At 44.4% G+C, this 20678-nt stretch overlaps 1 protein-coding gene across 1 annotated transcript in view; it reads left to right on the forward strand.

The window, feature by feature from the left end:
* Window positions 1-20678, forward strand: part of LOC148044261 (glycerophosphodiester phosphodiesterase 2-like) — a gene marked incomplete in the record, with an annotated part of 159072 nt that overhangs the window by 120168 nt on the left and 18226 nt on the right. The window contains 4 exon segments of the mRNA XM_087720973.1: window positions 10866-10948; window positions 11693-11843; window positions 15109-15327; window positions 18236-18393. Of these exon segments, the coding sequence (XP_087577099.1) occupies window positions 10866-10948; window positions 11693-11843; window positions 15109-15327; window positions 18236-18393 (611 nt within the window).

Raw genomic sequence — 20678 nt, forward strand, 5'->3', positions numbered from 1 at the left:
TTAAATTTAACAGCTGGAGCGGTGGGGGGGAGGAGGAGGAGTTGTGCAGTGAGCCAGAACACCTAGTTAGAGTTGATTGGTTGGTGAGATCTGGGCGTGAGGCAATCTGCGCTGTGATTGGTTGCTGTGGGTGTGAAGGGGAGTTTCCCTTTTCCCCCCGCCTTTTTTCTTCGGTGTGCCCTGTAATTTACCTCATGATGTTCCTTCTGTGGTGATTTACCTCACGATGCTCCTGTTTGCCTGAATATTTGCTTATATAGAGCTCAGAGGCGAGTTCCTACCGGTTCAGCCGAGTAGGTAGTAACTCGGCTGCCCACCTCTCCGAACTGGTTCTATTGACCGCTGTAGGCGCCGCCATCTTGTTTTTTTGCTTCTGCGCATGAGCAGAAGCATATTTTTTCACTACTGCACATGTGCACATAGCACGCATCAGGCGCGTCTCAGCGGACCGGCAGTAAAAGAATCCGGAACCCACCCCTGATAGAAATGTAAAATATATTTATTTGTATAGAACAGTGATGGCGAACCTTTTGTGGCTCGTGTGCCAAAAGTTGGGGGAGCTCAGAGGGATCGTGTGCAGGCGTGCCACACCCATAATGCTATGCGCACGACCCCAGAACGCATGCGGGCACAACCAGTGCTTCCCCCCCCCCACTGTTGTGCTTTTTTCCCCCTCCCCAGGCTCCAGAGGCTTTATAGGAGCCTGGGGAGGGCGACAAGAGCCTCCCCCCCGCCCAAGAAGCCCTCCGGACGCTTCAGGAGCTTCCCTGAAGCCTCCAGAGCGTAAAAAACCAGCCCTACGGGCAAACCGGAACTTCAGGAACGGACTTCCGATTTGCTCATAGGGCCGGTTTTAGCCCCCCCAGAGCCTTCAGGGGCCTTCCGGAGGCTTCCCTGAAGGTTCCAGAGGACGAAAAACAACCCTACAAGCAAACTGGAAGGTCGTTTTTAGCCCTCCGGAGCCTTTAAGGAAGCTTCCTGAAGGCTCCAGAGGGCTATAACTGGCCCTACGAGCAAACCGGAAGTACATTCTCGAACTTCCGGTTTGCCCATAGGCCTGGTTTTTCGCGCTCCAGAAGCTTCAGGGAAGCCGAGGTGGCGCAGTGGTTAAATGCAGCACTGCAGGCTACTTCAGCTGACTGCAGTTCAGCAGTTTGGCTGTTCAAATCTCACCGGCTCAAGGTTGACTCAGCCTTCCATCCTTCCGAGGTGGGTGAAATGAGGACCCGGATTGTTGTTGGGGGCGATATGCTGACTCTGTAAACCGCTTAGAGAGGGCTGAAAGCCCTATGAAGTGGTATATAAGTCTAACTATTGCTAGCTTCCGGAGGGCGAAAAATGACCTCAAAAGAAGGCCGAAATCAGCTGGCCAGTGCACACATGTGCGCTGGCCAGCTGACAGGGCAATGCCTCGCGTGCCCACACAAATGGCTCCGCATGCCATAGGTTCCCCATCACGGGTATAGAATTACCAAGTTTGTATCGGCGTCTATGACTCCATTTGGACATCTGTTACACAAAACCCCAACTTTTTAGTTTTACATAATAATATATATACTGGCAATTTCTGTAACAATAGACCTCTCTCTAAATCAGCAAAACTCAAAAGTTTCGTTCTTTTTTTCCCCCCACCTCAAACACGAAAGTCCCCCATAAGTAGAAACAAAATGAACTGAATTTTTTTTTCTCTTTAATCTCTACTAACTCCATTCATTTGTCCATTACAAGAATCAAAGCATCCTTCCAATTTTTGTGCATAAAGTAATCTTGCTGCTGTCAACATATGTAACATCAAAGTCCCATTTTTTCTCTCTCTCTCCTCCTCCCCTCCCCCGGAGCTCTTTGTCCATTAAGCCTAAAAGAAAAAATATCTGGCTATCTTTAAGAATCTCCTGTATTAAGATATGATTCATACTCCAGTGTTTGTTAGCTTTAATCACACGTGCACCATAAATGGTGCAAAGTTCCTTCTTTACAATTTGCATTTCCACATATTGACCGTCTCATGTAGGGGCATCCATGCGGAGATCTGAAAGTTAATGAAAGCTCTCCAAGAATTCAAAGAAAAAACAAAATCCGTTTGCCTCCTGAAAAAAGCATCTTTGGGACAACCCTGACCTGGATGACGGAGAATCTCTACAGGACTTTTGAGCTACACAATTTGGGATGAAGACCTTGGAATGGGGTGGGAGAAGGAATGGATTTCCAGAGGGAAAAATTGCAGATTACAGGAACCATTTGCACCACTCAGGAGACCCTGAGGACACAGATAAAACCTCCAAGTGGCCTCGATGACCCTCTCAAAGGATGCAAAGGACCAGCTGAATGCAAGGAGAATCAATCCTTCCATTCCTCACTATCCAGTAAGAGCTGAAGAAGCTTCTTGGATGAGAAGAGAAACGAATATCGAAAGTACCGAATTACTGAATATCGAAAGCAAAGCAAGATCTGAGGCTAAAGGCGGGAAATTGTACATATCAAAAGTTTGCCCAGATCCCTCCTCTCTAACAACCCCAAGTTAAATGACCAATCTCCAGCCACCAAGGGTGTCATGTGGGGTGAATCTTCAGGAGAGCCAAGGTGGCGCAGTGGTTAAATGCAGCACTGCAGGCTACTTCAGCTGACTGCAGTTCTGCAGTTCGGCTGTTCTAATCTCACCGGCTCAGGGTTGACTCAGCCTTCATCCTTCCGAGGTGGGTAAAATGAGAACCCGGATTGTTGTTGGGGGCAATATGCTGACTCTGTAAACTGCTTAGAGAGGGCTGAAAGCCCTATGAAGCGGTATATAAGTCTAACTGCTATTGCTATTGCTATTCCATCTGGTATGTAGAGATGGTTGACCTTGGCCAGGCCTAAACAAGACCATTCAGATGGTGAGAAAAAAACTCCCTCCTTGTCCCGAGATATCTCCTCCTGTACGATTCCCCTCCCAAATACCAAAACCCCCCTCCCTCCCCGTTTCTACGGCCGCCGATAGCAAGCGAGCTCTATAGAGGCTTGACTCCGAGCAAAGTCAACGGCAAAGCCAGATTCACTTAACAACCGTCTTTATGAGGGTAATGACCTGCCATGATTCACTTAAGAACTGTGGCAAGAAAGGTTGTAAAATGGAACAATTTTCTCTATTTTGATCACCGTGAACCGACAAATGCACGCCCGACAACAGCGCGCCGACAAAACCGCGGCGATAAAACTGCAACGTCGACAGCGCGCCCACAAAGGCGCGCCCACAAAAGCGCAATTAGGGTTAGGGTTCTTACGTTGTTTTCGCGTTGTTTCTTGATGGCGCGCTTTTGTCGGCGCGCCTATGTGGGTGTGATTTCGACATCGCGGTTTTCTAGCCGCGGTTTTGTCGGTGCGCTTTTGTCGGTGAACCTTTGATCACGGCCCTGCATCGGTCGTTACGGGAGGAAAAATCGTTCACCAGTCTCTGTTCCCCCCCCCCCCAGTGGTTGCAATTTTGAACAGTCGCTAAACGGATGGTTGTAAGCTGAGGATTCCCTATGATGGCACAGTGGACGCTTTGAGAAATTAAAATGGAGTTTTCCAGCGCCGGAGTGGGGAGCGGATGGGAAGCTCAGAAATCAGCCTCCCTCCGTCCTCCCGCCCAGCCTATAACTCAGCCGCTGCTTCGTTGGGTTTCCAATTAAGTGATGCAAATCTTGTCCTTTTGCAGGGAGCTTTTAATGGGGCGACATGGCAGACGGCAGCCTTCAAAAGGGCCCTGAAGTCTTTTCCCACTCCGTCTCTCATCTAAATCCCCTTCCTTTTAATGGATTAAAAAAGGGACATTTTTGCTGGCAAAGGACAATTAATGCGATGCTCATCCTGCGTTTAACTGACTGTAATCCTTCCAAATTGAGGAGATGCCTTTAGTTTTTTTCATTTTGGCGGTGGAAAATATCCTAATTATTATTAGTTTCTTACTATGGTTGATATCTATGTATCCATTTATGTATGTATGTATGCATGTATGCATATGTATATGTATATGTGTTCTGTCCCCCCTCCTTCGCTCGTTCAAAGACGACAGGCAGACAGACTTAAAAGGAAATAACTTTATCAGTCCTTGGCTCAGACTGGCTGCGAGCCCAAAATGTTATCTTCTGGCAAGAAGATAACAGAATGCAAAAACAAAGATCTCTTACGGCCAAACCAGGTGTACAGAAAGAAAGCAATTCACTTCCCCAAGTGTCTCTCACAAACAAACCACGACCGATGAACAACGAACCATGAACGAACGATGAACGTTGACTTCTGCAACCAGGGTGTGGCACCATCCGTCCTTTTATCTCCAGAAGATGACACTAACGAGCCCCAGCTGCATTGTTACTCCTGCATCCCGACTCAACTCACAGCAAACTTCTGCTGAGTCACAACATATATGTATATACACAGACATACTCCTCGATTTACAACAGTTAATTTAGTGATCATTCAAAATTACAATCAAAAAAAGCTACTTTTGACCATTTTTCGCTGTTATGCAGCATCCCTTTGGTCAGGTGATCAAAATTCAGATGCTTGGCGAGTGACTCGTAGCGAGTCAGTCACTGCAAGTGTCTTGGGGGGCGGGGAGGTGTCACGAGATTCCCCTTTGGCGACCTCCTGACCAGCGAAGTCAATGGGGAAGGCAGATCCACTTCACCATGGGTCACTGTCTTATTAACTGCAGTGATTCACTTAGCAGCTGTGGCCAAAGGGGTCATAAAATGGAGGAAAACTCGCTTAGCGGCTGTCTCGCTTAGCAGCAGAAATGTTGGGCTCAATTGTTGTAAGTCGGGAGCGACCCTGTGTGCACATATACCCATGCGTGTGCGAGTGTGTGTAGATGGGTGGATGGATGATATAGAGATGATTGTTATATGAGAGAGGCAGATAAGAGGGATGACGGATGATGGAGTAGATAGATAGAGATAGAGAGGGAGGGAGAAACAAAGATTAGATAGATAGATAGATAGATAGATAGATAGATAGATAGATAGATAGATAGATAGATAGATGGATACATAGATGGATACATAGATGGATACATAGATAGATAGATAGATAGATAGATAGATAGATAGATAGATAGATAGATAGATAGATGATAGATAGATAGATAGATAGATAGATAGATAGATAGATAGATAGATAGATAGATGGATACATAGATGGATACATAGATGGATACATAGATGGATACATAGATGGATACATAGATAGATAGATAGATAGATAGATAGATAGATAGATAGATAGATAGATAGATAGATGATAGATAGATAGATAGATAGATAGATGGATACATAGATAGATAGATAGATAGATAGATAGATAGATAGATGATAGATAGATAGATAGATAGATAGATAGATAGATAGATAGATAGATAGATAGATGACAGATAGATAGATAGATAGATAGATAGATAGATAGATAGATATAGAGAGGGAGGGAGGGAGGGAGGGAGAGACAAAGATTAGATAGATAGATAGATGATAGATGGATGGATGGATGGATGGATAGATGGATAGATAGATAGATAGATATAGAGAGGGAGGGAGGGACAAAGATTAGATAGATAGATGGATGGATGGATGGATGGATGGATGGATGGATGGATGGATAGATGGATAGATGGATAGATGGATAGATAGATAGATATAGAGAGGAAGGGAGGGAGAGACAAAGATTAGATAGATAGATGGATAGATAGATAGATAGATAGATAGATAGATAGATAGATAGATAGATAGATATAGGGAGGGAGGGAGGGAAGGAGGGAGGGACAAAGATTAGATAGATAGATAGATAGATAGATGGAGGGAGGGAGGGAGGGAGGGAGGGAGGGAGGGAGGAGGAGAGACAAGAGATGGATGGATGGATGGATGGATGGATGGATGGATGGATGGATGGAGAGACAAAGAGAGAGAGAGAGAGAGGGACAAAGATTAGAGAGAGAGAGATTAGATGAGATAGAGGGAGGGAGGAGAACAAAGATTAGATTGATGGAGAGAGAGATGCTAAGAGAAGAACTGAAGGATGATGGATTAGATGAGTTATGGCTAGTGGTGGGTTCCGGATCCCGGTGCAACTGTTACGGTGCAACGGGGCCGGGCGCCCACCACTGTTCCCTCTAAGGTGCGCGGCCGCGCGGCCGCGCACATGGCAAGAAACCCCCGCGCAGAGGTTTCTAACTCCCGCGCAGAGGTTTCTTTCAAAGCAAACGTGGGGGAGTCCTTTGCAGGCGGCTAGAACTGGCCGCCCGCAAAGGACCTTCCCAAACTTGTTTCAGCGGCAGCTCTCAGCCTGGCGGCAGCGTCACTCAAACTGTAGAAGGAGGGGGAGGAGGAGGGAACTAAAGAGAGCTTTTACCGAGTCTGCGCCCCACAGCCAGGACTGTCCTTGCGCCCCTCAAGCCGCGTTTCTTCCCCGCAAAGCCCTTCGGGCAACCCGAGAGTTCCGCTTGACGCCAGAAGGGCTTTGCAGGAAGAAACGTGGCGTTTCTTCCTGCAAAGCCCTTCTGGCGCCAAAAGGAACTCTCGGGTTGCCCGAAGGGCTTTGCGGGGAAGAAACGCGGCTTGAGGCGCCAGGACGGTCCTGGCTGTGGGGCGCAGACTCGGTAAAAGCCTCTCTTTGGTTCCCTCCTCCTCCTCCTCCTCCTCCTCCTTCTTTCTGGAGCCCCTTCCTCAAAGATTTGGTACCAAAGCAATGGCGGTGAGGAAGTTGTGTCTTTTGGATTTTGCACTGTTGTCTTTTCAATGGTTCTCAGACTGGTTGAACCTTTAGCAGCTGGGGTGATATTCTTTACTGTTAAGGTTACAATTGGATGTGTTGGACAAATCTTAAAAGATGAAACTTTTATTAAAACGTTTGACTTAACTAAAAACGTCTTCCTTTTTCTTCTTCTTCTTAAATATGATTTATTTATTTATTTTTACTTCAGAAGTTTGATGACCATTGTACAAACTAATCCAACCTAAATGTAGAGGAGGAGAAGAAGGGGGGGGGATTTAAAAAGAGCAGAGGAAAAAGAAAAGAAAGCATGAAGAAAACATAAAGAAAGGGATGGGAGGGAGGGAAGGAAGGAAGGCACTTTATGTTGAAACAGAAAATATTATATAAGGAAGAAAATGGAAATAACTTAGGAAGGAAGGAAGGAAGGAATTGCACTTAATATTGAAGGAAAAGAGAATGAAGGAAAAAGTATTGGAAGGATTGAAAGAAGGAAGGAGGAACAAAGAATTACACTTAATATTGAAATGGAAAAGAAAATATAATGAATGAAAGAAGAAGTATAGGAAGGGAAGGAAGGAAGAAAGAAAGAAACAAAGACTGTTGAAACAGAAAAGATAATATAAGGAAGAAAATGGAAAGACGTATAGGAAGGAAGGAAGGAAAAAAGGAAGACAATGTTGAAATGGAAAAGAATATAAGGAAGAAAATGGAAAATAGGAAGAAAGGAAGAAATGTACTTAATATTGAAACAGACAAGGGAATGAAGGAAAAAATATTGGAAGGATTGAAAGAAGGAAGAAAGAATGGAAGGAACAAAGACAATGTTGAAATGGAAAAGAATATAAGGGAAAAAATGGAAAAATGTTAGGAAGGAAGAATTACACTTAATATTGAAACAATTGAATATAATGAAGGAAAAGGAAACAGGAATAAGGGAGGGCTGAAGAATTCTGGGAACTGAAGTCCACCCCTCGTAAAGTGACCAAGGCTGGGAAAAGAATCCGCACTAGGGACAATGCAAGCTATGCTTCACCCCGTCAGTCCATCTTAGCGTGCAAGAAAGACATCAGACAACGCCATAGTTGCTATGGTAGCATTTGGCTATGCGCAGCGATGCTCTCCTGGTCTTTATGGGTGGGAGGGGGGCAGTTGAGCTATGATGCTAATCCCCTCGTGGGAACACAGAGGGTGGGAGAAGAGAACCAAAGAACTTCAAACTCCAAGGTTCTGGAGTGGAGAATAAGGGGATCAACTTTGTCTAAATGATATTGACATATAAAGAACGGTTGTAGGAACTGGGTATGTCCAGTTTGATGAAAAGAAGGACTAGGGGAGACATGATAGCAGTCTTGCAATATCTCAGGGCCCAGGGTTGCTCCAAAGAAGAGGGAGTCAAACTATTCTCCAAGGCACCTGAAGGCTGGACAAGAAGCAATGGATGGAAACTAATCAAGGAGAGAAGCAACCTAGAACTAAGGATAAATTTCCTGACAGTGAGAACAATTAACCAATGGACCAACTTGCCTCCAGAAGTTGGGAATGCTCCAACACTGGAAGTTTTAAAGAAGATTTTGGATAACCGTTTGTCTTAAGTAGTGTAGGGTTTCCTGCCTAGGCAGGGGGTTGGACTAGAAGACCTCCAAGGTCCCTTCCAATTCTATTTCTATTGTATTCTCTATATTCTATTCTTTCTCTGTTCTATTCTAATCTCTTCTGAACTAAATGTTTATCTAGAACTCAAATAAATAGCTGCTTTTTGGTTTTATTTTTTTTAATATTTATCAGTCTCTCTTTTATTCCATACTTCTGGTTGAAAGACTATTCTATGTCATGCTAAACAAATGCATATTCTAGTGGCGGCGGGAGCTCGTTGGCATCTTCAGCAGCAGCCCTGCCTCCTGTGAAAAAACCGAAGATGGAGCAGATCCACGCAGATGACGTTGCTGCAACATGACTGGAGGAGGAATTCTGGGAGTTGAAGTCCACAAGGCTTAAAGCTGTCAGGTTTGAAGACCCCTGGGGTTTTTTTCCTAAAGGGTTAGGGGTGCGAGGGTCTTGTAACTTGACAGCTTTAAGACTTGCACGCTTCAATGCCAGAGTTTCTGAGCCAACATTTTGGTTGCTAAGCAGGACCGTTGTTAAGTGATACTGATATTATATAACACTTTTAATTAAGCGGGTACCTTGAATAAACATAACTTTGAGTTTCAAATAATACTGATTTCGTTGTTGTCTTAGGTGACATCTGTGAAAAAAATTAAGGTGCTCAGGCATGAAAATGTGCCGCTCAAACACTATACTTTTCCGCTCACACTGAAAAAAAATTAGAGGGAACATTGGCGCCCACCACATTAATCTGCCCAGCGCGCGCATGCGTACTTACTGTCTCCACGACTCTCCAGCTGCTCAGCGGAGCGTCACGCAGGCACCATACACTCCGTGCGCATGTGCGGAAGCCCCAAAAACTTCAAATACCGCTAAGGAGCATGATCGGGCGAGTGGGCCCTCCGGAACACCCTACGGGAACGGTACCTGGTTCTCCCGGCAGGCTCTGGGGCGTACCAGATGTAACCCATCACTGGTCATGGCGACTTTTTCGGCACCAGGGGCCCAAACATGTGCCTGTGAGTGCCGGAAAACTGAAGACCAGCTGTCCGGCACACAAATGCCAGTTTTTTGACCATTTTTGGCTGTTTTGGGGCTGTTTTCAGGCCGTTTTTGGACCATTTTTCAGGGGCGTTTTTGGGCCCCAAACAGGCCAAAAACAAGCTGAAAACAGCCTGAAAAACCACCTGAAAAAGGCCCAGAAAACAGCCCCCAAAACGGTATGTTTTGGAGGCATTTTTCAGGCTGTTCTCCGGCCGTTTTCTGGCGCTCTGGCACCCCTGAAAACCAGCTGGGTGGCGAGCATGTGCGCTCCAGAAACCAGAAGAGCAGCTGGCGATGGTGGGCATACCCACAGAGCAGTGGTGGGTTTCAAAAAAATTTGGAACCTACTCTGTGGGTGTGGCCTCCTTTGTGGGAGTGGCTTGCTGGCCATGTGATCTGGTGGGAGTGGCTTGCCGGCCATGTGTTCTCTCTCTCTCTCTCTCTCTCTCTCTCTCTCTCTCTCTCTCTCTCTCTCTCTCTCCTTCCTTTTGTCTCTCTGTCCCTTTTTCCTTTTTTTCTTTCATCTCTCACTTTTTCTTTCTTTTTTTCTTTCTTTCTTTCTTTCTTCCTTTCTTTCTCTTTTTCTCTCTGTGTGAGTCTCTCTGTCGTCTATGTGTGTGGTGGGTTTCAAAAATTTTTGGAACCTCTTCTGTAGGTGTAGCCTGCTTTCTGGTGGAACCTCTTCTAACCGGTTCGGTAGATTTGACGAACCGGTTCTACCGAACTGGTGCGAAATGGTAGGAACCCACCTCTGCCAGAGAGAGGGCTCTGCGTGCGACCTCTGGCATGCGTGTCATAGGTTCACCATCATGGGATTAGATAGACAGACAGACAGGCAGACAAATAGATAAATAGATATAGATACATCTCTCTCTCTCTCTCTCTCTCTCTCTCTCTCTCTCTCTCTCTCTCTCTCTCTCTCTCTCTCACACACACACACACACACACACACACACACACACACACTGTATATACCCCTAAACATATATATGGTACATACATACACACATACTTTTTTATTTATCTGCCCACATGGGGCATTGGATGGCATACAAGTTCAATAAATAACAAACATTCAAAGAAATTATAAGAATTTTGTAATTCAGTCCTCGTTAACTTTAATGGGCTTTTTTTAAATTGTCTTTTTATCCTACTGTAAGTTGCCCAGAGTCATTCTGGACATTGAGATGGGGAACAGGAGGGGCATATTAATTTAATAAATAAATGAGGAGGAGGAGGAGGAGGAGGAGGAGGAGGAAGAGCACGGAATCAGATTTGTAGAATTCTGTTGTTGACATTCTCAATGCGTGTAATTTTAATTTTAGCTTTTCTGTGGAATTGGTGTTCCTGGGCCTGGTGAGCCACACATCTTTTAAAACATGTTTGAATACCTGATGTTCATATTTTAGTTTCTGGTGGAACTGTGTCCCACTGTAGCTTCGGTGCGTAGCAATAAAACGAAATATAATTTATTCTTTCTCATTCTCCTCCAGTTAGCACCTGAAAACACTCTGATGTCCTTCCAGAAAGCAGTGGAGGAGAAGGTTTATGGTGTCCAGGCAGATGTGGTGATAAGGTAAGTCTCTGCTTGTGCTCAAGATTTAAGGCTGGGGTCTCCAAACTCGGCAACTTGAACACTTGTGGACTTCAACTCCCAGAATTCCTCAGCTAGCCAGGCCAAGTCTTAAAAGTGCCCAGCGATATAGTTGGCTGAGGAATTCTGGGAGTTGAAGTCCACAACTCTTAAAAATGCCCAGTGATATATGGCTGGCTGAGGAATTCTGGGAGTTGAAGTCCACAAGTCTTTAAAAATGCCCAGTGATATGGCCGGCTGAGGAATTCTGGGAGTTGAAGTCCTCAGCTCTTAAAAGTTACCCAGTGATATGGCTGCCTGAGGAAGTGATAATGCTGGCTGAGGAATTCTGGGAGTTGAAGTCCACAAGTTACCAAGTGGCATGGCAGCTAAGAAGTTAGTAACCCAGTTATTAAGTGAATTTGGGTCCCCTCCCCCTTTGACTTTGCTTGCCAGAAGCTCCCAAAAGGTGATCACATGACCCTGGGACACTGCAACCGTCATAAATATGAGCCGGTTTCAAGCGTCAGGTTTTTGATCACGTGATCTTAAGGAAGTGCAGTGGTCGTGAGTGTGAAAAAACGATCACGGGTCCCTTTTTTCGATGCCGTTGTAACTTTGAACTCAGCGAATGGTTGCAAGTTGAAGACTCCCTGCATTTGCAAGGGCCCAGAAGCCAAACTCTGAATGGAAAGAATCTGATCCAGCGGGATAATTGCTATATTCTTGTCTTCTTCTTGTTCACAGTTATGACGGAGTGCCTTTTCTTATGCACGACCAGACGCTGCGGAGAACCACCAACGTGGAGGAAGTATTTCCAGAACTTGCTTACGACCATTCCTCTATGTTCAACTGGACAGATTTGGAAACACTAAATGCAGGCAAATGGTTCCTCAAGGTGTGTAAGTAAGTAGTAATATTATGTCCAGTTGGTGGTTACAACCCCTCAAAATGAAGCGGAGTTAGAGAAAGTTTGGAGGATCACAACTGAGACGGTTGCGCCTCCGTCAAACACCCAAAACAACATAAAGCAAAATAGCCAGCAGTGTTGAGAGGCAGCAGCCAAAAAAACCCCACAACCTAATACGATAGAGGAAGTCCTCAACTTATGACCACAATTGAGCCAACATTTATGTTGCTAAGTGAGAAATTTGTTAAGTTAAGTTCTGCCACACTTTTAAGACTTTTTTGGGGGTAACATTTGTTAAGTGAATCACTGCAGTTTTTTTTCCCCCCTCATTCTGTTCGGTTATTTCTTTTTTTAAAAAATTATTATTATTATTATTTTTGGTTACATAAACAACACATGCGCACACCAGTGGGAAAAGAAAAAATCAAAACACAAAAAAGACAAAAAACAGAAAACAAGGCAGGGAAAAAAGAAAAGAAAAAACACAAGTATATATTATAAAAAAGTATATCAGCTGGTTACAACATGTTTTGGTGCATCTCTTCCATTAATTCATATTAATTCAAATATCTTAACTCAAATGTTTACCATATTGACATCATCATACCTCCACTTTTAGTTGACTACAGTTGTTTAAACATCTTTCATCCTTAACTATGCCAAAGATTTAATCCATAACCACATGCTGGCATTTCATTTACTTGTTTATAAAATCCTCCATTAACATCAAATCCTCATATCCTGTTTTAGCTAAACATCCATAATATTTAATACCAAAATTCCATCCTCCATGTATATAGTTTATTATCATTCTCCTTTCTTTATGCAATTATATCGTATATCGTAACATTTTCCCCATATTAGTTAACATTTAATTGTATATAGTTTTATTTTATTTTTTAATAGTGATAATTATTGTGATTAATGACCTTTGTATATGGTCCAAAAATATTTCTAACCTTCCCTTCTCATATCCAATTATTATTTATCATATCAACTCCAGTTGATCATCGCTGCAGGTTGTTAAACGAGCAACACGGTTGCTGAGTGAATTTGGTTTCCCCGTTAGCTTTGCTGGTCAGAAGGTCCCAAGAGGCAAATGACATGACCCCGGGGACACTGCAGCCGTCATAAATGCGAGTCGGTTGTCAAGCATCCGAATATAAACCCACATAACCTTGGGGATGCTGAAATGGTCATCGGTGTGAAAAGCGACCGTAACTCGCTTTTTTTCCAGTGGCGTTTCACTTCAAATGGTCACTGTTGTAAGTGGAGAACTTCCTGTACTAGGCTGCATTAACAGAGAGAGAGAGAGAGAGAAACGCGATCACGTAAAGTAATAATAGCACTTTATAAAGCCTTACTAAGACCACAGCTAGAAGGCTGCATCCAGATTTAGTCACCCCATACGAAAAAGATGTGGAGACTCTGGAAAGAGTGCAGAGAAGAGCAAGAAAGAGGATGAGGGGACTGGAGGCTAAAACATATGAAGAACGGTTGCAGGAACTGGGTATGTCTAGTTTAATGAAAAGAAGGACCAGGGGAGACAGGATAGCAGCCTTCCAATATCCCTCTCTCTTCTCTGTCTCTCTCTCTTTCCCTATCTCTCTCTCTCTCTTTCTCTCTCTCTCTCACACACACATTATATCTATCTATCATCCATCCAATCTATCCATCCATCATTATCTATCTATCTATCTATCTATCTATCTATCTATCTATCTATCTATCTATCTATCTATCTTCATCTTATCTAACATTATATCTATCTATCTATCATCCATCTTATTTATCTATATTATCTATCACCCATCTTATCTATCATTATCTATCTATCTATCATCTATCTATCTATCTATCTATCTATCTATCTATCTATCTATCTATCTATCTATCTTCATCTTATCTAACATATCTATCTATCTATCATCCATCTTATTTATCTATATTATCTATCACCCATCTTATCTATCATTATCTATCTATCATCTATCTATCTATCTATCTATCTATCTATCTATCTATCTATCTATCTATCTATCATCTATCTATCCTAGTCTAATGAGAAGAAGGACCAGGGGAGACATGATAGCAGTCTTCCAATATCTCTGGGGTTGCCCCAAAGAAGAGGGAGTCAAACTATTCTCCAAGGCACCTGAGGGTAGAACAAGAAGCAATGGGTGGAAACTAATCAAGGAGAGAAGCAACTTAGAACTAAGGTGATATTTCCTGACCGTGAGAATAATTAATCAGTGGAACAGAAGTTGCCTCCAGAAGTTGTGAATGCCCCAACACTGGAAGTCTTTAAGAAGACGTTGGATAGCCATTTGTCTGAAACAGTATAAGGTTTCTTGCCTAGGGAGGGGGTTGGACTAGATGGCCTCCCAGGTCCCTTCCAACGCTATTACTGGTTCAGGGGATGCAACTGCTTCCCTGTGAGTAAAGGTTGCGTTATTTGGGCTTTTGGGGGGAAAAAAACCTACAAGGTTGGCACATTTGCAGGGACTTAATGGAAATCTACAGAATTATTCGTGGTGAGGATAAAACCAAGCCTTCCGCATAGCCTTGAAGAACTGGCTCGCCCGTCAGGCCTGGGGATAAGGACCGTTACCCCGCCCGAATACTGAATGTATGATGTTGATTTTATTATATGTTGTCGTCTTAATGTTGTATTCCCCCTCCCTTGGTTTTCTGTGAGCCGCCCTGAGTCCCCTCAGGGAAAAGGGCGGCCTACAAATATTAATAAAACCTAAAACCTAAAACCTAAAACGGACAAGGGGAAGCTTTTTTTTCTTTCTTTCAGTTTGACAAATTCTAGAACCAGAAGTCAAGCAATGAAATCGACTGTTGGAAAAATCAGGAGAGGCAACAGGAAAAAAAATGTTTTTTGTTTTTTTTCCTCACCCAATGTATAATAATTCAACTTTGGAATTCAATGGATTGAGAGGTGGAGCTCGCTAACTAACGTACTTGGCTGTCTCAAAAGATGCTTTTCCAAAAAGGCATCTGGAATTAATTTGGGGTCCCCCCCCCCTTTAAAAACTCTTCCAAGAAGCTTCAGAGAACTGAGGAAGTTTCTTGGATGAGCAAGGAAATGTTTTCAAAGGAAAAAAAAAGAAAGTCCAGTTGTCTTTTGGGGGGGAAAAAAAGCACCTCTGAGAAACCACGATCTTGATGGTTGAGAATCCCCTTCCGATTTCTCAAAGCAAACCTGCCATCTTCAAAAACCCAACGTTGACAATTCTTCCCACAGAATGACCCCTTCTGGACAGTCAACTCCCTTGCCCCATCGGACTTCGTGAAAGCTGCCAACCAGTCGGTCTGCAAACTGACCGAGATGCTGGAGACCATCAAGGACAACGCCACCGTCCTCTTGAACCTCCAAGACTTGCCCGAAGATCACCCGTATTACACGACTTCGGTCAATGTCACCCTGGAAACCGTCCTCGCCTCGGGCATCCCTCAGCAGGCTGTGAGTTGCACGGGAGTTTTGTGGGTAGCACTTCGCAATAACAAATGTCACAGATTTATATACCGCTTCCCAGCCCTCTCTAAGCGGTTTACAGAGTCAGCCTCTTGCCCCCACAACAATCTGGGTCCTCATTTGACCCACCTCGGAAGGATGGAAGGCTGAGTCAACCTTGCGCCTGGTGAGATTCGAACTCTTGACAGTGGGCAGAGTTAGCCTGCAATACTCCATCTAACCATTGTGCCACCATGGTTGCTCCCTTCCTTCCTTCCTTCGATCCCCCTTCCCCTCTAGCCTTTCTTTCTTCCTTCCTTTCTTCCTTCCTTTCTTTCTTCCTTCGATCTCCTTCCCCTGTCCTCTAGCTTTCCTTCCTTCCTTCCTTCCTTCCTTCCTTCCTTCCTTCCTTCCTTCCTTCCTTCCTTCCTTCCATCTCCTTCCCCCGCCCTCTACCTTCCTTCCTTCCTTCCTTCGATCCCCCTTCCCGTCCCTCTAGCTTTCCTTCCTTCCTTCCTTCCTTCCTTCCTTCCTTCCTTCCTTCCTTCCTTCCTTCCTTTGATCCCCTTGCCCCTCCCTCTAGCTTTCCTTCCTTCCTTCCTTCCTTCTTTCCTTCCTTCCTTCCTTCGATCTCCTTCCCCTGCCCTCTAGCTTTCCTTCCTTCCTTCCTTCCTTCCTTCCTTCCTTCCTTCCTTCCTTCCTTCCTTCCTTCCTTCCTTCGATCTCCTTCCCCTCCCTCTAGCTTTCCTTCCTTCCTTCCTTCCTTTCCTTCTTTCCTTCCTTCCTTCCTTCCTTCGATCTCCTTCCCCTGCCTCTAGCTTTCCTTCCTTCCTTCCTTCTTTCCTTCTTTCCTTCCTTCCTTCATTTGATCCCCCTTCCCCTCTCTCAGGCTTTCCTTCCTTCCTTCCTTCCTTTCTTCCTTCCTTCCTTCGATCTCCTTCCCCTGCCCTCTAGCTTTCCTTCCTTCCTTCCTTCCTTCCTTCCTTCCTTCCTTCCTTCCTTCCTTCCTTCCTTCCTTCCTTCGATCTCCTTCTCCTGCCCTCTAGATTTCCTTCCTTCCTCTCTCCCTCCCTCCTTCCTTCCTAATAGTACTTAGACATATACCGCTTCGCAGTGCTTTTACAGCCCTCTCTAAGCGGTTTACAGAGTCAGCCTCTTGCCCCCAGCAATCTGGGTCCTCATTTGACCCACCTCGGAAGGGATGGAAGGCTGAGTCTACCTTCAGCCCGTCAGGATCGAACTGCTGGCAGTGAGCATTGAGTTAGCTTAGGATACTGAATTCTAACCCCTGCACCACCGCGGCTTTGACGGGTAGCTGCCAGGCAGACTCTGGGGCTCCTGTATCAGTGCCAGCAAGAATCAAATCCCAAATCCAAAGCAGAAGGTGGTTTATGGGTAAGTAGAGCAACTTGGCTATGATAGACCCAGGATGATGAGAAGGGAACAATTGTAGAACAACTGTGGGAAGATCTGGCTCAGCAAAAGGATTGCACTTTGCTCTGGCTTCATTTAATGATGGGAATAAATAGAGGTGGTCCTTGACTTAACAACCACCAGTGAGCTCCAAGTTTCCGTTGCAAAGCAAGGCTTAATAACTAAGTGAGATTTGCTCGCTTTTACGACCTTTCTTGCCACAATTCTTAAGCGAATCACTGTAGTTGATAAGTCAGCAACCTAGTTTTAAGTGAATCTGACTTCCCGGTGACTTTGCTCATCAGAAGTGTACAAAAGGGGGGGGGGGTCACGTGACCCCGGGACCCTGCAACCGTCATAAGTATGAGTCAGCTAGCCGGTAGTCCGGCGTTGCCCCGGGTATTTATTTATAAGGGAGGAAAATGTCTGGACTAAATGTAATTTCTGATGTTGGATTTTCCCCCTTACCAGAGGGAGCCCCCTCGTGGAGGACTGTGAAGCCGTTACCACGGCAACTCCACAGTGCTGTACACTAGAAGCCATTTTACCCCAGTACAGTAGAAGCCGCTGAAAGGCGCAACAGGCTGTAGTTTTACAGAACATGCACCCCGAGGGGTTTTAGGGGTGTCTTAACCCCACACAGTATTTCTTTCCAAAGGGTAAGTCATCTGTGTACCAAATTTGGTTGAAATTGCTCAAGGCGTTCCAGAGTTATGTTGGTACACACACACGGAAACACACACATGCACATAGATTGTCTACCGGAATTTGGATCTCAGTGACCTTGGGAATGCTACAGCGGTCTCATAAGTGTGGAAAACTCATAAATCGCTCTTTTTTGGGGGGGGGGTACTGTTGTGACTTAGGACAGTCGCTAAACGAATGGTCGTAACTCGAGGATGACCTGTACTAACTAGGTTGTCCAGATAATGTTGTTGAAAGCGTTCCCACCTATGTTTCCAAGGTTCTAGCTAAGGCATCAGCACATGTGTGAGTTGTTTGGAACTCAGGTGAGCTCTCACAGCTCTTAACTTGGTTCCACCACAAAACCGCGGTCGACTAAAGCGCACTCAATGAAACCGCGTACCTGACGTCATCACAGCGCGACGAAAAAAGCACGCTGTGAGCGGTAAAGCTAAAATTAACGCGTAAACTTAAACCTAACCCCCCAAACCTAACCCTAAACCTAACCCTTAACCTAACCCTTAACCTAACCCTTAACCTAACGCTAAACCTAACGCTAACCCTTAACCTAACCCTAAACCTAACCCTAACTCTTAACGTAACCCTAAACCTAACCCTAAACCTAACCCTTACCTTTACGTGAAGCGGCTTGCTTTAAAAGCGCTTTTTAAAGCGCCCTTTTTTCTCCATCAGCAACGCGCTTTAATCGGGCGCGCTTTAGTCGACCGCGGTTTTGTCGTGCCACGCTTAACTTCTCCAAAGCATCTCCGTATCCCTTTTGAGGTCCTCAAGCCCTCCTTTCTCCCCGCTGCTCTCCCAGGTGATGTGGTTGCCCAGTCTGGACAGGCCTCTCGTTCAGGAGGTGGCCCCCGGATTCCAGCAGACCTCTGGCCGCAAGACAGACGCTCGGCGGTTGAGGGAGCGAGGTTTCCAGAAGCTCAACCTGAGATACACCCAGGTCACCCGCGAGGATATCAGGTGCGGTTCTCCGCCGGCACCGCTGCCGATCTGGTCCTTCGGCCTACTCTTCAGAGGCAGGGCATGGCGGGTGATGGGGCAGTAATGGAGGCGCCAAATGAACAGAAAAAGAGAAGGGAACTTGCGGGTTATCTAGTCGAACCCTCCCGGCCAACAAGGAGACCCTATTACACCATTTCTGACAGATCTCCTCACTTATGGCCTTGGGGGTCCCTCGCAGCTGCCCTTCCGAAGACCTCCCCTCTGGCTCTGCTTGTTTACATGGACGTAGATAGGTCGGGCATTGGTGGTCTCTGATTGTTAAGTGGAGCGGTCCCTGCAGAGGTGGAATTCACCAGTTCTGGAGAACTGGTAGCGGAAATTTTGAGTAGTTCAGGAAAACCGGCAAATACCACCTCTGGCTGGCCCCCGCCCTCATCTAATCTCCGCCTCCTGAGTCCCAGCTGATTGGGAGGGAATGGAGATTTTTACAGTACCTTTCCCCTGCCACGCCCACCAAGCCATGTCACGCCCACCGAGCCACGCCCACAGAACCGGTAGTAAGACAATTTGAATCCCACCACTAACGATTAGGGAGATAGATAGATAGATAGATAGATAGATAGATAGATAGATAGATAGATAGATAGATAGAACCGGTAGTAAGACAATTTGAATCCCACCACTAACGATTAGGGAGATAGATAGATAGATAGATAGATAGATAGATAGATAGATAGATAGATAGATAGATAGATAGATAGATAGATAGATAGATAGATGATAGATAGAACCGGTAGTAAGACAATTTGAATCCCACCACTAACGATTAGGGAGATAGATAGATAGATAGATAGATAGATAGATAGATAGATAGATAGATAGATAGATAGATAGATAGATAGATAGATAGATAGATAGATATAGAGAGATAGCAATAGCAATAGCAGTAGACTTATATACCGCTTCATAGGGCTTTCAGCCCTCTCTAAGCGGTTTACAGAGAGTCAGCATATTGCCCCCAACAATCTGGGTCCTCATTTTACCCACCTCGGAAGGATGGAAGGCTGAGTCAACCCTGAGCCGGTGGGATTTGAACCGCTGAACTGCTGATCTAGCAGTAGCCTGCAGTGCTGCATTTAACCACTGCGCCACCTCTATCTATCTATCTATCTATCTATCTATCTATCTATCTATCTATCTATCTATCTATCTATCTTAGATATAAATGTAGATATATATCTAGATATAGAGATATAGAGATATAGATATCTCTATCATCTATCTATCATTATCTATCTATCTATCATCTATCTATCTATCTATCTATCTATCATCTATCTGTCTATCTGTCTATCTATCTATCTATCTGTCTATCTATCTATCTATCATCTGTCTGTCTGTCTGTCTGTCTGTCTGTCTGTCTATCTATCTATCTATCTATCTATCTATCTATCTATCTATCTATCTATCTATCTATCTATCTATCTATCTATCTATCTATCTATCTATCTATCTATCTATCTATCTATCTATCTATCTATCTATCTATCTCAGTGGAACAGAAGTTGCCTCCAGAAGTTGTGGATGCTATAGATAGATAGATAGATAGAGGTGGCGCAGTGGTTAAATGCAGCACTGCAGGCTACTGCTAGATCAGCAGTTCAGCGGTTCAAATCCCACCGGCTCAGGGTTGACTCAGCCTTCCATCCTTCCGAGGTGGGTAAAATGAGGACCCAGATTGTTGGGGGCAATATGCTGACTCTCTGTAAACCGCTTAGAGAGGGCTGAAAGCCCTATGAAGCGGTATATAAGTCTACTGCTATTGCTATTGCTATCTCTCTATATCTATCTATCTATCTATCTATCTATCTATCTATCTATCTATCTATCTATCTATCTATCTATCTCCCTAATCGTTAGTGGTGGGATTCAAATTGTCTTACTACCGGTTCTATCTATCTATCTATCTATCTATCTATCTATCTATCTATCTATCTATCTATCTATCTATCTATCTATCTTAGATATAAATGTAGATATATATCTAGATATAGAGATATAGAGATATAGATATCTCTATCTATCATCTATCTATCATTATCTATCTATCTATCATCTATCTATCTATCTATCTATCATCTATCTGTCTATCTGTCTATCTGTCTATCTATCTATCTATCTGTCTATCTATCTATCTATCTATCATCTGTCTGTCTGTCTGTCTATCTATCTATCTATCTATCTATCTATCTATCTATCTATCTATCTATCTATCTATCTATCTATCTATCTATCTATCTATC

Source organism: Thamnophis sirtalis, unplaced genomic scaffold, assembly GCF_051295495.1.
Source record: "Thamnophis sirtalis isolate CommonGarterSnake01/CBP01778 unplaced genomic scaffold, rThaSir2_p1.2 scaffold_8, whole genome shotgun sequence".
NCBI lineage: Eukaryota > Metazoa > Chordata > Lepidosauria > Squamata > Natricidae > Thamnophis > Thamnophis sirtalis.